The sequence below is a fragment of the Phalacrocorax carbo genome, chromosome 8 (genome assembly GCF_963921805.1).
Source record: "Phalacrocorax carbo chromosome 8, bPhaCar2.1, whole genome shotgun sequence".
Lineage (NCBI taxonomy): Eukaryota > Metazoa > Chordata > Aves > Suliformes > Phalacrocoracidae > Phalacrocorax > Phalacrocorax carbo.
Window position 1 is genome coordinate 4197182 of NC_087520.1, and position 15363 is coordinate 4212544.

At 44.2% G+C, this 15363-nt stretch overlaps 1 protein-coding gene across 4 annotated transcripts in view; it reads right to left on the minus strand.

The window, feature by feature from the left end:
• The window catches only part of LOC104049619 (core histone macro-H2A.1), a 47238-nt gene extending 37297 nt beyond the window's left edge, over positions 1 to 9941 (minus strand). For all 4 annotated transcript variants that reach the window (XM_064458345.1, XM_064458343.1, XM_064458344.1 and 1 more), the window contains exons 1-2: positions 9794 to 9941; positions 1350 to 1550 (exon numbers count right to left, since the gene is read on the minus strand). In XM_064458345.1, coding sequence (XP_064314415.1) covers positions 1350 to 1521 — 172 coding nt within the window. In that variant the 5' untranslated portion in view covers positions 1522 to 1550; positions 9794 to 9941. The remainder of the gene's footprint in view (positions 1 to 1349; positions 1551 to 9793) is intronic.
• Positions 9942 to 15363: the final 5422 nt, after the last annotated feature.

Here is a 15363-nt window from a genome sequence, read left to right on the forward strand (position 1 = left end):
ATCAGCCTGTTTTGGTTCTTCAATGTCAATATCCATTATAAGATGTATCTAAAATTGTCTTAACAGTCAGGTCACTTCAGTTGTAAATACTCCCAGCAAAGTTAAACCACATGCTTTGCTACTTTGTGTTTAAGTCAAAGAAAGAATGAAGCGCATCTCTTCCTCAGAGACTCGGCGCACCCTTACAGCTTGAAGACTATTGTCCCTTGAAAGGCTTGTATCTGCTGCAGCCAGAACGCCGACGTAAACAGATGCACTTTTAAAAAGAAACACTGCTATGATAAATGAGATCCAATTCAAGCTTCTCCTTGGTCACGCTCACAGAATCTGTCTCCAAACACTAATCCACCTAGCACTTGTGCTTTTTGCTAGATCCCTTGCAAGTCAATCCAGCCACACAAGTGTGACTGAACTGGTGGTTTATTCTTATCAATTTTTTAAGATGTGTTTAATTTTAAGCAACCCAATAATGTGAAAAGCCTGTATAGTTGACACTATTATAGTTGGGGTTAACCTTCCATTAGAAGACTACTTTTGTAATCTTGTTTGTGGGGCAAACCTGCAATGTTTTAAGTCTCATTTGAGAGGAGAACTGCTATGTGAAGTTCTTTACTTGCACGTCTAGTTGTGTATGTCTTTGAGCAAAGCATTTTCTTCCTTTGAAGCTTCTTTCTAAATGGTGGAAAAGGAATACTTTGTCCTCCAAGAAGGCACTGTGAGGATGAGATAATTATTTAAGGTGTTCTCATTCTGATGTGATAAGAGGAACAGAGAAAGGACTACCAATGTAAGCAAATAAGCTATGTTGATCCAGGGCAGATGAACAGGGTGTGCATTTATACACAGACTCAGCTAAACAAATTGCAAACAGCATATGTAGTCTCTAAAATAATCTGTAAATTCAACAAAAATGTTTAGACAATGCTGTAAGCGATCTCAGCCCTGTGTAAACACTGACAAGCTCTCTATTTAAAAGGAATGTATACGCTTAACAGACAATTAGAACCCAAACAAAGCCATCGGGCACAAAATCTGAGCAGGCAGGACTGCAACACGGCCCAGACCGTAGGCATTGATGTTAGCTGGAATCCTTCTGACTGCCTATGGGGAAGAAGAGTGTTTACAAGAGGTCAAAGCAATTCCAGTGCTGGAATGCACAAAAGCCATCAAAGCTGAGAGGCAGGGGTGGGGGTACCTTGATTTTGGCTTAGATGTGTGATCAGCAGAGCACTTCAGCTTTAACTTTTGTAGTCATCTATACATCAGAGGTTTTTTTTTTTCCCCTGTGCAGATTCAGTTTGTATTATTACTCTCACTGTTGCTATTTCACATTGTTCAGCAAAACCTACCAGTCAGATATTCCAGTACAGCAGCCATGTACACTGGAGCACCAACACCAATTCTGTACTTCGGGTGGCCTTTCTTAATGTAACGTAGCATCCTTCCAACAGGGAATATGACCCCAGCCTTTGCGGAGCGGGAAGTCTTGGTCGACTTCTTCTTTCCACCCCTGCTGGACATTTTGTCTGCACTGGGTCTGGGACAGCACTCTGTATATTAGGAGGAATAAAAAAAGATAAAAGGTTATCAATAAGGACTGATGTTATAATACCATATACTGCATTTCAAGACAAATCGCTATTTTGGGGTAGGCAATGCGTTTGGGTGCTTGAAACACACAGACAAGTTGCCTTTTTAGAGTATATACAACAAGAACCTAAAGTAATGTTCCACAGAATGTTCACGTGCCATTGTAATCTTGGCATAATTTTATACAGTAAATATATAAGAGAGAAATTATTTCCTACAAATCTGCTTTGGAATTACTTTTCTGAAATTCCTAACAGATTAAACCCAGTACCTGTAATGGAGCAAAGAGTGACAACTACCTAATGGAAAACAGAGCTTCTGCATCAAAGCGGAGGATGCTTTCTTCAAGGAGACTGACACAGCCCTCTGCTCTCCGGGAAAAACTCTGGAGTGAGCATTTGAACAACTGTGGTAGGGCTGTTTTGCTTCTGAATAACCATGTTGCTAACTAGGAAAAATTGTATCCGCTAAAGCTTTCAAAAAGTGTATTCACCTTGTAGATTTTCAAGCATATGTGAATACACAAAACAAAGGCCTATGCATGGCAAAATACATCTCCTGTACACTAAACATTCTATTTTTAGAAAGATCTGAAATGAACCCCTTGAGATTTAAATCTACCGGAAACCAGCTATCTCCACATCGAGGACTGTACTGCTTCAGCATGCCCTCTAGGAATCTGATGAACTTCAATCTGCCATCTTTCCTTACAGTGGTCGGAACACCCAGCAGATATCTGACAATTGTATCTCAGTTTATCTCAGTGAAGAAACCTACTGCTGATACAGCTGTCAAACATATTTTTTTATTCTCTCTTTGATTTCTGCTCAGGCTGTAAATAGAAGCTGACAAATCCAAAGAGGTGGAGGGTTTACAGGCTCTTGAGGTATCTTTGAAGGTTTAGTCAATGCACTGGGTTTTGAAATTAACTCAGAGGGAAGGAGAGAGTCCCCATCTCCCCCTCCCTCCCGCGCATCTGAACTCTAGGGAAACCAGCCGTATGCATCAGTGATACACATACCTCTGTGCATCCTAGTTCTTTCCTTGCTGCACAAATCCTACTTAATACAAATGCAAATTCGCTGCTGTGTTTATATACTCCACAATGAAACCTCTTTAAGCCTGCTTTCCCATCACACCATTTCTCTGCTTCCCTTTTTGTTTTTCTCTCGCTTATTCTGAATTCCCTCCTTGTCCCTATGAACCTAACTGTATTTGCCGTATGTCTGAACCCATGACAAATGAGTGAGCTCAGAATTAGGCAAAACATGTTAACCACCCCACTTCTAAGTTTTGCAGCTTCTGTTCTGTTCTGACACGCCCTGCAATCTTCTAAATCTCAATGAGTCACTGAGATTTAGGCTACGTAACTATCAAATGAAGACTTGGGATAAAGAAACACAAGTATCAAACATTTCCTTTCCACTTCCACACTCCATTCCACAGAGAGTCTATACTTGCATGGCACATTAACTAAAACAAATGCTACGGGCTTACTACTTGTTAAAGGTAAACAAAATAATCCCATTTTAGTGGCTCAGATGAAAGACACTAGATTTATGAAACTGATGCAAAAGACAGGCCAGAAACTTTGGAAGGGGGAAGCCATCAAAAGGGCTCCTTCTCCTTTCCTCCACTGTGAACTCAGTTCTGTAACAACTATTATTCTGCAAAGAGGACAAAAGCCCATTTTCTTGCCTTGACAAACTGCCTAACTGGAGCTCACAACCGATTTCGAAAACCTTCCATTTAACTGCATTTTCTCACCTAGTTAGCTCTGTCTTTGTTAGCAGGAAGGCTGGGTGTGGCTCTGAGTTGGCTACGGACTCTCTGCTAGAATTTATTTTCATAACTCATAATCCACTTTCATCAACACTACAGATGTCTAATCTCGCAAATGTTAAGCCGTTCATTGAATCAGACACCAGGGGAAGCGGGCATGAGAAATACCTGTGCTTCTACCTTCCCCCGTAATTCCTTCAGTTTGTAACTGATAGGTGAATGGTGAAAAACAATGTTTCTAGGCAAAACCTGCAAGCCTTAAGCAGTAAACTTCTATTAACCATTTGGCTTACAAATTTGTGGGATAGTGAGAATAGCTGGAGGAGAACACAGAAATCCTTATTTCCTGATGCTAGGGTTTTTTTCTTCGGGAGAGTGTCACCTAGCCATCAGCTGCTGTAACATTTGGATCAAAGTATGAGTAAAGCACGGAGCAATACCAAATTACTGCCAAAGAGGCTTTGAAGGACCTGGAGCAGACACAGCTCATCCAAACTAAAAATCCAAATAGAAGACACACATGGATGGCCACGATGTAGCTGGTAACAGAAAGAGAAAGGGCACTGCCCTTTCATTTTTAGTTCCAATAAAATGACTATTCATAGAGAAATAAGGGAAGTGGTTCCTTCATATGTTGAAACAAATGTGTACTGTATGTCGCTGTCTCTGGATATATATCATCTATCCAAAGCGATGCTACATACTGCCAGTTGTCATCGGTCATGCTAAATCAACCGCCCCCATATCACCCTTGAGCAAAACACTTTGCTGTTAGTTTCCAACCTCTTTCAGCTGGCGTTCAGAAGATCTTCTTCCCTTTAACATACTATTTCTACTTAATACCTTGTAATCTCCTGTCATCTGCGACTATCTAACACTTACCCATATAGAAAATTGAGTATTTGTTTCTTTCACAATAAGCTTGTTTTATCACTTCTGCAAATTCTAGATGTTAACTTCCCCCTTTATTTTATACTCCTGGTCACATTTCTCTCATCAATACTGAGGATAACCCTGGACCTATCTTGACAATTAACCTCACCCCCTTACACTGTATGTTGAAGAGCTTTCTAGCTGTAAGTTTAGTTGTGAGGAGAAATTTTGCCTGAACCAGAAAGGTTTGGGGCTTGCATATTGAAAACAGCAAGCACTTCTGGAACTTTTAGTATTAAAGGTGAAATGTGATAAAGACAAATTTCAGAGCTTCCTGTCTCAAGGATCCCTTTCCTACAACATGTAGTGAATCACTGTATCTTTAGATGTTGGGGGTGGAGGGAGGGAAATTCCAATTAAGTTTCAAGTACCACTTTCAATTTTGCCAACCATGTAATTTGGAAGGGGAGAAAAGAGAGCCTGCCATGGAAGACCTTTTTCAGGCTTAATTATGGATTCATTACTTTGCAGAACCTGTTTGCCCTGCCTTTGAGCTGAGGGATGGCCCAACGAGCTGTCAAAAGTGGCTTCTCTACTCCTAGTTCTCCACAGCAAAAGAGAAGGGAAAGAGATTTCACTTGCAACAGCCACAAAAAAAAAATAATAATGCATTGAAGTTAAATGTGAAGATCATGGCAACAGATCAAAAACCAAAGAAAACCGTGTGCCTTACATGTTCTCAAATGGTTTATCTTTGTAACACCAGAAACTCTGGAATGCTGCCAACATTAATGAACCAGAGCTGTTTGCTGAGTCACTGCTAGACAACAGATGAAGGAGGCAACCAAAGGGAACCTTATCACATGCCATAGTTCAGACAAGATTTGAGCAGGATAATTTAAAAAAAAAAAAAATCACAGTCAATGTGCCAGTCCTTCCTTTCTTTCCCCTCTCCTGCCTTTGCAATGGAATTACTGAGAAACTTTACCAAATACATTGCAAAGTCTTCAACGATTTGGCAATAAAATGATTTCATTTCAATGTGACGGTTCACAAAGTTATCACTGTGATAATCGGGGGATATCACTGAGGAGTCAACTTACCTAAGTCCACTTTTGACTTGATTCAACCTGAATGCTATATTCTTCAGTGGCTCTGCTGTGCTTGGACACGGATTGCCCTAGTTGCAGAATTTAGTACCTGATTCACTGCCTTTTCAAAACCCCTTAAGGGCCATCGCAAGATTCATACCGTTTTCTAACATCTCAGAATTCACAGAAGTCAGAATTTGATGGTATATTAATTTGGCTCACAGTAAAGATTCAAGCTACAAGGCTCCTCTGCTGTCAGGTCTTTGCGAGCCAGAAATACAGTTTCTAATAAACAAAATAATGTGAAGGTGTAGCAATGAAGTCAGCATGATTAACATTTTTCTGCTTGAAATTGGCTGTCGTAACGCTGGTTGGCTGTATCTTTCCATGTGAAGACAGATATTCCACTAAACCACACTTTCAAATACCAGCTTCCTAAAATGCGTATAGGCATCTGTTTTTCTGAAAGGTTTAACATCACATAATTCTGAAAGTACAGCCTGCACATCCTGGTAAAGTGATACCTAATTTCCAAATACCAGTACTTCATTAGCTCACTCAATTTGATACTTTCATCAAACAGTAGTAATAAAACCCCCTTGCTACTAATAGTTTTCAGGTACTGGTTCTTAATGACTTAAATTGCTATGAATGCTGCTGCTGTCAGGCAGGGACTGTTCTGATCACGGGCTCACATAGGTGTATTAACTGTGCTCAGCAAACAGATGATTAAATTTAGATCTACATGATCACATCAGTAAGTGTAGTGGACTCCAGGAGACCATTACTACAATAGGATAATTACTAAGATTTAGTAATTATTTTTCTCTTCTTTCCAGTACAAAGACGAAGCTGGAAAGTTCCTTTTTGTATCACAAGAGATTAACTGCAATGCTATTTTGTTTCCACTGTTTCAAAAGATTAACAATGTAAGTGCTGCCATTCTGTGTTAAATCTATTTAAGTACTATAATAATAGCCGCTCACTGAACTCTTTTTGAAAAGGTGCATTTGAATTTGCTTTGACAACTAACTTGCTCTGTTCTTGGCTAATCAGAAGCTAGTTTGGCATATTTTAAGATGCACGCTTATACAGTCGGTATAAAATGGTCTCTATTAATGCTTGCCTAGCACAACAGTGTCTCGGTCTGTGACTGTGGTTTCTAGGTATGACAGTAATAAAAGAAGAGCCAATCACTCCATTATCATTTGATCTGATGCGATTTCAAATTTTAGCTTAAATGTTTTATCAAAGCAGTAACTCCTTGTGGTCTGAAACAGAGAGAGGAGTGAAACCAGTTGTGAAACAGCTGTCCCAGCACTACATCAATTTCTCATCTGAAAAGGTACCACCATACATACATTTATTTTCCCTTGGAAAACTGAGAGAACATTCCTCACCTAGGAATGCCCAGTAGATGTACTTCCTATTAAAGATCAGCAAGACTAGAAGTCCCGTAGCTACAATGTAGGGAAAAAGAGGAACAACATTTCCACAAGATCTGGGTGCAAAACAAAGTACTGTCGCACAGTTGTATTTGCCTGAATTCAGGTGGATCGTATTCACGATATTCACCAATTCAGGATAACCATATTCATGAGGGAGGAGTCCCTCCCTCCCTCCCACAAGGGGTCTGAAACCCCAAAACAAGTATCCCCTTAATGCGCAAACCTCCACTACGAACAGCACTGGGAGCATGACAACAGTTTTAGCTGGGCGTCCTGCCACCAATAGTCAGGAAAACATAAATACAATTGTCTTCACTGACCACTGCTGGGAGTACTAGGATGGAATCAAGCCCATTTGTACATTATAGCTTTTTCTATACCAGGTAGGAAGCATAAAATCTGACATAGAACCTTAAGTCACTGGACCATTTATGAATTTGATGTTCACAAAAACTGTTTTAAAGAACGTTTTAAAAACTTCTTTGCCACTTGACATTTTTGGAAGAAAGCAAAAACGCAATAAAGAATTCACGTGGATGCTTCCAAGGCAAAATCACAATGTAGAACGAAATCTAAAATAGACGCTATCCTGCTGAGGGAAAGGAGTGCAAGAACTCAACCCACTGGAGGGCCACAAATGGTGCAATTCTAGCATCCCTCCTTCTGGAGCAAGGACCACGAGCTGAATCCTGCCCATCCTCCCTTTAGGACGGGTCCGGGTAAGGAACTATAACCTCTTTCTGTGCCTACAGCCTCTTTCCCTGACAAGTGAGCAAGTACTGCACTCTTTCCACAAATACTGCATGTTTCTTTTCCGATTTTACCTCTAGGAAGCACTGAGCTGACAAAAACTAATGCTCGCTGCACTGCCCGCTGGGTCAATACTCCCTCTCCCGAGATACTTTTTTCCTCCTGTGGCATCAGTTCTAGATTCCTGCTCCTTCATCCCGGCTTTATAACCTTGTTAGGGCAGGACTATCTTTTATGCAGAACTGACAACAGGCCTTGATCCTGATTGGCAGAGTTATACAAAAATACTTCTGAATTTCTTTAAAAGTGCAGTATTTTGACCACTCTTCAGGAATGTGACTACATCACCTATATTATCAAGAGAATATCTTTTATCAAAGCTCATTGCTGTGTATTGGAATTTTACTTGCAGAACTAGGCAAAGGACAAATTTAAACATGCTGATTTATTTTAAGAGGAAGTTTGCAGTAGTGGATTTTTCTTTTTGCTAATGCTGATCTATAAGCAGTGCTTAAGCATTCTTCCTACATTACTGTCATTAGGCCAAATTTTGGTCTTACTACTAGTTTTCTATCAGTTATGGCTTGATCTACACTGCCAACATTTTGCTTTAACTGGCAATCAGAAGGGTATGCCTTACACACAAAGTTACTCTTTAGGAACCCAGAAGGCCTAGATTTCCCTGTGAAAGGTTATGATACATAACACAGCAGAATAACCTGCAACCACGACCAAGTAAACAACAGTGTGATTCCTTTCTTTCAGAACACTTTAAAAAAAAAAACCCAAAACAAAACCACATAACACACCAGGGAGTTATTGAGGGATCACTTGATACAAAATGTCTCGTACCCAACTGCATTAAAACATATTTTTCAAAGCAACTGTAATTGTCTTGTTCCCACCTAAATCTTTTAACCCTGCGTTGTGCCTAGAGACACAGGGTCTGTCTTTATTAATTGCTCACTTGCTCCTTAGCTCATTTATTTCTTCTGCTCTTAGGAGTGGGGGAGGCAGTGGATCTGTAAAGTTCCCTACAGACCTGTTGCTAAGTGACAGCCACACACAGTCCTGGGGAAAAAATGGTCGTTTGTTTGTATGGTCAAGAGATAAATAACAAGCCTCATCCAAATATATTTCAACAACCAGTCTCCTTCCATCAACACAAATGAAGCAACCTCAGTTTTACACCACCCCACTTGCATACCAGCTGGTTCCAACCGCCGGCTTCAGATGCAAATTCATGGACTGGCTGCAACTTACTTTTAAAGATTACAGAGAAAACAAAAGGATTATAGGAAGATATAAGTTACAGAAACAGTTTGCTCCCCTTACTGTCTCCTACACACACAAACACGTCAGTCTTCAGTCTAAATCCAGGCGCTCCTGTCATATACCTTGTGCTGAGCCTTAGGAACCTGCATTCACCTGCGTCCTGCAGTGCTTGCAGTCCCCTACGAGAAACACCCACACCCAGAGACAGTCTGTATAGGTTGCTCAAATCCTGCAGGCAGACATATTGCAGGCTATACAAGAAGTGACAGTTCTAAAAGAATAAGGGGCCCCCGTTTCCAGCGGAATATTTATTTTTACCGCTCTTGGAAGCCTTTGCTTACGGTTTTAAAAATGTCGTTTGGCTTTTTTTTTCTTTTTTTTTTTTTAATTCAGACATTCGCATGCGGCAGGTAACTTTTACGCCACGGTTTCTTCATCCCAAAATGAAACGCACTGAAAAGGCGTTCTGCTGCTTTTCACTTGCGCTTTTTGCAGTCTCCCTAAATTATCTTCTCCTGCCCGATGACCCGAGGTGGGAAAGAGGAAAAAGGAGCCCGTGCGTGGGTGTAAAGGCAGAGAGACGTGAGGAACCGCGGCTCGGCCCTTCCTCGACCCCCCGTCCGGGGCGAGGGCCGGCGGGGCGCCCCCCGCACTCCCTCAGCCTCCCCATCGCAGCCCCGACAAAGATTCAATAGAAATAACACCCCGCTGCCACCATTTCGCCGAGGCGCGGGGTGGATGTCCTGCCCTCACCCGAGGCACAAGAAGAGGTAGAACCGACAGACCGCCCCGGCGCGGCCCGCGCTCCCGCTTTTCCCTCAGGGAAAGGGGTGGGGGGGGGGGGAAAGCAGGACCCCACCTCCCTCACACCCCCTCCCCGGCCGGCTCGGGGCCGCCGGTGCGACCCCGCCGCGGCAGACCCCCTCACAGACCCCACTCCCCCGCTTTCCCCGCACGGCGAGCCCCCCCGCGGCGGTGACTCACGGCGCGGCCCCCGGCGGCAAGATGTCTCCCGTGGGCCGGCGGCGGCCCCGCTCCCGCTGCCTCCGCTCCGCTCCGCTCCGCCCGCGGGGCCGAGGGGAACGGCTCGACGGGCTGGCGGCGAACTCCCACAATGCCCCGCGCGCCCGCGCGGCACGTCACATCCCTCCCCCCCGCCCCACGCGCGCGCCCCCCGCCCCACGCGTGGCCCCGCCCCTCGCCCCTCACGGCGGCGCGCGGCGTGGCGGCCGCCTCGGCCTCCCGTGGCGGAGCGCCGCCCGGTCCCGCCGCTGCCGCTGTTTTCCCCCGGCTGTGGCGGGGACCCTCGCCACGGCGAGGCGTTGTTGAAGAGCCTCGTCCTTGCGTGGGGCTGGGCCTTGGCACCGGCCGCCTCCACAGCTGCTGCCGGCCCTCCTCTCGCCGCTCCTCGCCAGGCCATTGTGTACGGCCGCCTTCGCTCCTCTCTTCAGCGGGGAGGGAGGGCAAAGCGGGGGGTTAGGGCCGCTTTCCCCTCCCGAATGAAGCTTCTCGGCTGGGGAGGGAAGAGAACGAGCAATGGGATTGTTATGGCTGGCGCGGGACATGCAGGCTTACTCCACTCTCCTTGTGGTGCACAGAAATGGCTTGCTGCCATTTTGTAAAGGCCCCAGGTGGAGCTTTCAGAGAAATTTCCGCATGGGAGACGTGGATGCCCTTGAGCACACCTTGCTGGGTTGGGAGAGACGGGTTGCTGCTGCCCCCTGCTCACCCACCCAGCTGACGGATGGAGGGTGCACCTCTCCCCTTCCGTCTCCATCTCCCTCTTCCTCTTCTCCTCCCTTCCCTTCTTCTTCCCTTCCTGACCAGCTCCCAGCAGAAGAGGGCAGCTGCCGCAGAGGGTCTTGGCTGCAGGACAGACAAGTCGGAACAGATTGCCTCTGTGTTTAGAATGGTGGGACTAGAGGAACTGGAGAGGAATGTTGTGGAAGACTCCTCTGACTTACCAATGCTCCCAGACCCTTCTGCTCCTCCCACTGGAACAGAACACCCCCTGTCTCCAGTGCCCAAAGCAGGATGCCAGTCCAAGGCCTCTTCCCCACTGACCCTTGCTGTTCTTTCATGGCTAGAGCTATGGCAGGTGACTGTGGCATAGTGTCATTGCAAGTACCAACAGCTAGTAGAGGCAAGGAGATTCTCTCCTGCTCTTCTCATCAACCACCCTGAGCTCCAGTGCTGCTTATTTTGCTCAGCATTAGCACATACTCACGGTACCATTGTCAAACAAAACAGAAAGCAGGAAGGAAGAAAATGGTTTAAAGGAAGAATGAAAACCAGGGAAGTGGGGACGGCCTGTATAAAACGTGGGCTGGGCTGAGAAACACCCCTTCAAAAAGTGTTTCTGAAATAAGGGGCGAGAAGACATGGTACACACGGGGCTGCTTGCGGTGCGCGTGGCCTACGAAATCAATGTCGTGTGCAATTCCACTAGCCAAGCTCAGGCATTATAATTGTGGTGTTCTCATCCATATAAATGGCCAGGCGTGGTCTGGTTTTTAACGCAGCTAAACTCTGTGTCTCCCATGACACTTCTCATTAGCTCTCTGTAGAGCACACGGTGAAAGACATCCTTGGCGTGGCTGTGCTCCCCGGGTGCTAATTGTAACCTGAATGCTATTCAGGCACGCAGTTTTGCCTAACAAAGACTCCCTGCTAGGTAAAGTACCCTACAGTCCCTGATATCCCTCACCCAAGGATGTGGATACAGTACTTACTGGGCCATCTGCCACGGCTTGTGGTACACAGCTGAGGACACACTCTGCTTTCCCTGTGTTCCCATCCACACGCACCATCTCCCTCCCACCTTCGCTTCCTCCGTGTTCACGCCACAGCGGAGCTCCGCTCCCTTTTTCCTTGCGGGTAGTGCTACCCACGCAGCAAACCTTCCCATGCGCTGTGCAGAGCACCGAGCAGAACTGGTCCTCCAACGCCTGGCTCTTCCCACTCCGTTTTGCTGTCACCCACACAAATTTTATTTAAAAAAACCCCAAACAACCCCCAAATATCTCTGTTGACATGATGAGCTGCAAAGGCCCACGTGGAATTTAAAGAACCCACAACATCGTCTAATGGGGTTGATACAAGGCTACAAGGTGAAGGGAGCTGACCTGCAAGGGCAGATAGAAGGAGTTATCTGGGGAACCAGCATAGGTCACTTTCTATGCTCTTCTACGTCATAATTCTTCATAATTCATGTTGTCTGCTTTTTACAGGGAGTCTCTGGATTTTCTGCTTTTGAAGAAAGCCTTCAACACACAATTGGTGAGAATTTCTGGACTGAGGGTGGCCAGAGTTTGCGGAGGGTCTGAACAATTTGTCCATGGAATAGCGTGCTAGCAGGGCGACTGCTGTTGATCATTTTAACGTTAACGTTGACTGTCTCACCTCCCACCAAAGCGCAAATTTATCACACTGAACATCTACTGGGGCTGCAAAGAGTGCCCATTTTGAAAGCACACAGGGTGTCACGAATGTCTGGGAGGGAGCGTTGCTACAAAACTCTGTGAAACTACACTCCATAAACTACCTCACTAAAACAAACCTTGGCTTAGGTTTTATTCCCTTTGCCAGTTTAGTGATGTATTTATTTATATATAGAATGATAAAAAGCACCTTTCCAGAGCTCCACTGTCTTTATGATTAATATAAACAGTTCATATTCTTACATTCTTGTACTCTTACTTCATTTTGACACCCTGACTCTATAATCAATTTTAGCCACCTCAGGGTACTATTTGCAGAAGATAGTTCTGAGTGATTGAGAATATAAACACCTAACTTGTTTATGCAGCATAGGTGGTGGAGAAGAAATATTGCTTGGGAGGGGGCAGAGCAGCGTGGGAAGGGTTGTGGCTGATGGTAATCCTCTTAAACTTAGATAAGCGTTTTCTCTTTGGGATAGCTATCTGAATTCTGAATGCGTCACCTCGTTTGTCATTGGTGTTTATTTGTCATTGTGTGTTTATCATATTGGATATTCAGGATGCAATCCTGTCCTAGGTTGCTTCAGTTTGCTGAAATACCTCTTCAGGATGTGGTGTGCCCAGCCAGCAGATCCCTGCTGTTTTCCTTCTACCTTCACATGGTCAAAAGAAAGTCCGGATTCCTCAGGCATGACCTACTTCTCTGAAGGGGCTATCTGAACCTCCTTCAGCTGCTTAGCCTCCTCTCTTTTTTGCAGGCTATACCGCTAATCCATGCTTCAGTTAACTCCTTACAGTCGGGTGACAGTCACATGTACCTGTACATGTACCTGTAACGTGCGTAATGCTGTTGACATTCTTGTGTTCTCCATCAGATGGGCACAGTGACCTCGTATCAAATCCACTCGGTGCTCATCACGCTCATAATGCAGCCCACAGACCTAGTATCTGTCCCTGCGGAGCGTTAACTGTGATTTCCAGAGGGCTGACACTGGCCTTCCAGCAGATTGCTGTAATCCACCGTGGTTGTTACCATATCGAGAAGTTCCCCGCTACAATACTTGGGTGTGCGTGGGACCGGTCTTTACTTTTCTTTCACTTCACTCTGGTTTCCAGCCAGCACAAAGATACGCAGCTTCCCCGTTATTCGAAATCAGCCCATCCAGATCAGGAGCTTCTGCAAGGGAGATCGACCACAAACTGATGCTGGAACCACGGGGTGTTTTGATACCTGTTTTGCGCAGGGTCAGAGCCATTGATCGTAATGATCTCTTTTTATCTTCATTATCTATACAAACAGAGAACTGCAGTTTGGTTTCCAGCGCACTTCAAAAACTGACAGCTGACTTTGTCATAGTGAGCTGCTGTTTTATGCTCAGCCTTTATCTACCGCAGATGAACAGAATTAATTCCATTTTCAGATAGTCATTCTTTGCTTTGACATCCAAGGCATGACAACTGTGAGGATATTCCTCCTCTCCTGAACACAGGAAACAATTATTTGTTCCTGCCTCAACATTCCCAAGGCACTGTCGACTCTATATTATCGCCAGGCGTGTTGTTGTGTAGCAGCAGTGCCAACTGGTGCTAATACGTTATGGTGAGATTAATACTTTCAGAGCACAAGAAGTGGATGTCTGGGATTCATTTCCCAGGCTGGTAGAGAGAGATAAGTTAGTACAGATAATTTACTTCTTTTGTTCCAAATTTTTGTAAGCAAGCTACCTTTTGGTTTTTCCCAAAAATGAAAATTGTGCCAACCAATTTTTTCAAATTTCTATGCCATTTTACTAATTCCTTTCTTCTAGAGAAATATCAGCTATGGAAATTTTTATCAATACTTATGCCCCCTATGAAAAAAAATGCTTAATAGCATTGAAAATGTTTTAAATAAATTGCCACCTTTTTTTTTTTTTAAAGTAAGGCAAACATTTTCCATTTTAAATCTGGAAGATGAGAGCCACTATAATAATTGCACTTTTTAACCCAGGCTGTTACACCGTTCATACAGCTAATGGATGCTGTGACTCAAAAAAATGCCCTAATCTGTAAGATCATAATTAATCTGTAAATAAGGGATATTTCCCTCCGATATAATGCGCTTCAAAACCTGCTTCTGCCAAATAAAAGCTAAATGCTGTGTTGAGTTATAAAAGCAGTAACCCAACAGCGGTGTGACACAGTGACATCAGGAAACGTAAATGCCTGTTTCCCAGCAATAGGGAAGGAGTGTGCTCTAAAATAAAACTGAAGCACCCTGGAGCACACGGAGAACAGGCACCCTTGCCTGCCTCTCGTGCAGCCAGCCTCCTGCTCTGAGCACGACCCGAGTCCAGGCTCTGCATTAAGCAAAGCAGTTCATTCTTTTCTGGTATTCGAAACGGCCTCTTGCATGGCTGCATTTTTAATGTCAAGTGGCTGGGGAAAGTTTTGTGTTATTGTGCAAAGGAAGTATTAAATCTAAGAGCTATGATTTGTATTATTAAGCCAGAGGATTCAAGATTACATCTCATGATGATGTGCTCGATGGTTCCTGGTAGCTGGTGAAAAAGCTTGGTGTATCGTCTTGTAGTAATAACTCATATTTCTTATTTTTAGTTATTAAATCCCATTGCTTCCCCAACATTAATTTTCCATGTAAGCAATAGCAATAGTTGCCAGAGGGATTCTATATAATTGCAGGTGGTAGGAGACATAGTTGGTAATTGCAGAAATGCAGAGGGAGATGTCCAGGAGATGATCTTCTATTAAGATGTGGCCGTTGCTATGGAATACTTTACTAACTGCTGTTCTGCATGAGAGCACTATGATACATCATTTCAAATAAGAGGTTATTTTTAAAGCGGACCCATTTCTTTGCCTGCAAAAGCAAAATCAGATCACCTCTCTGAGGAATATTAATTTAAAAAGCTCCTGTGCTGGACAACAGACATTATATAGAATATAGTTCATGCAGGAGTCAAGAGAATTAGAGCCCACCGTAATACCAGGCAGCAATGAAATCAGGGGCTCTCAGATCCATCTCGTGAGACAAACCCCACTCTTTAAATTAAACAAAACTTCTCTTGCAGACAGCAAGATCACCAACTGTCAGAGCAAACAAAAGCTTACTAG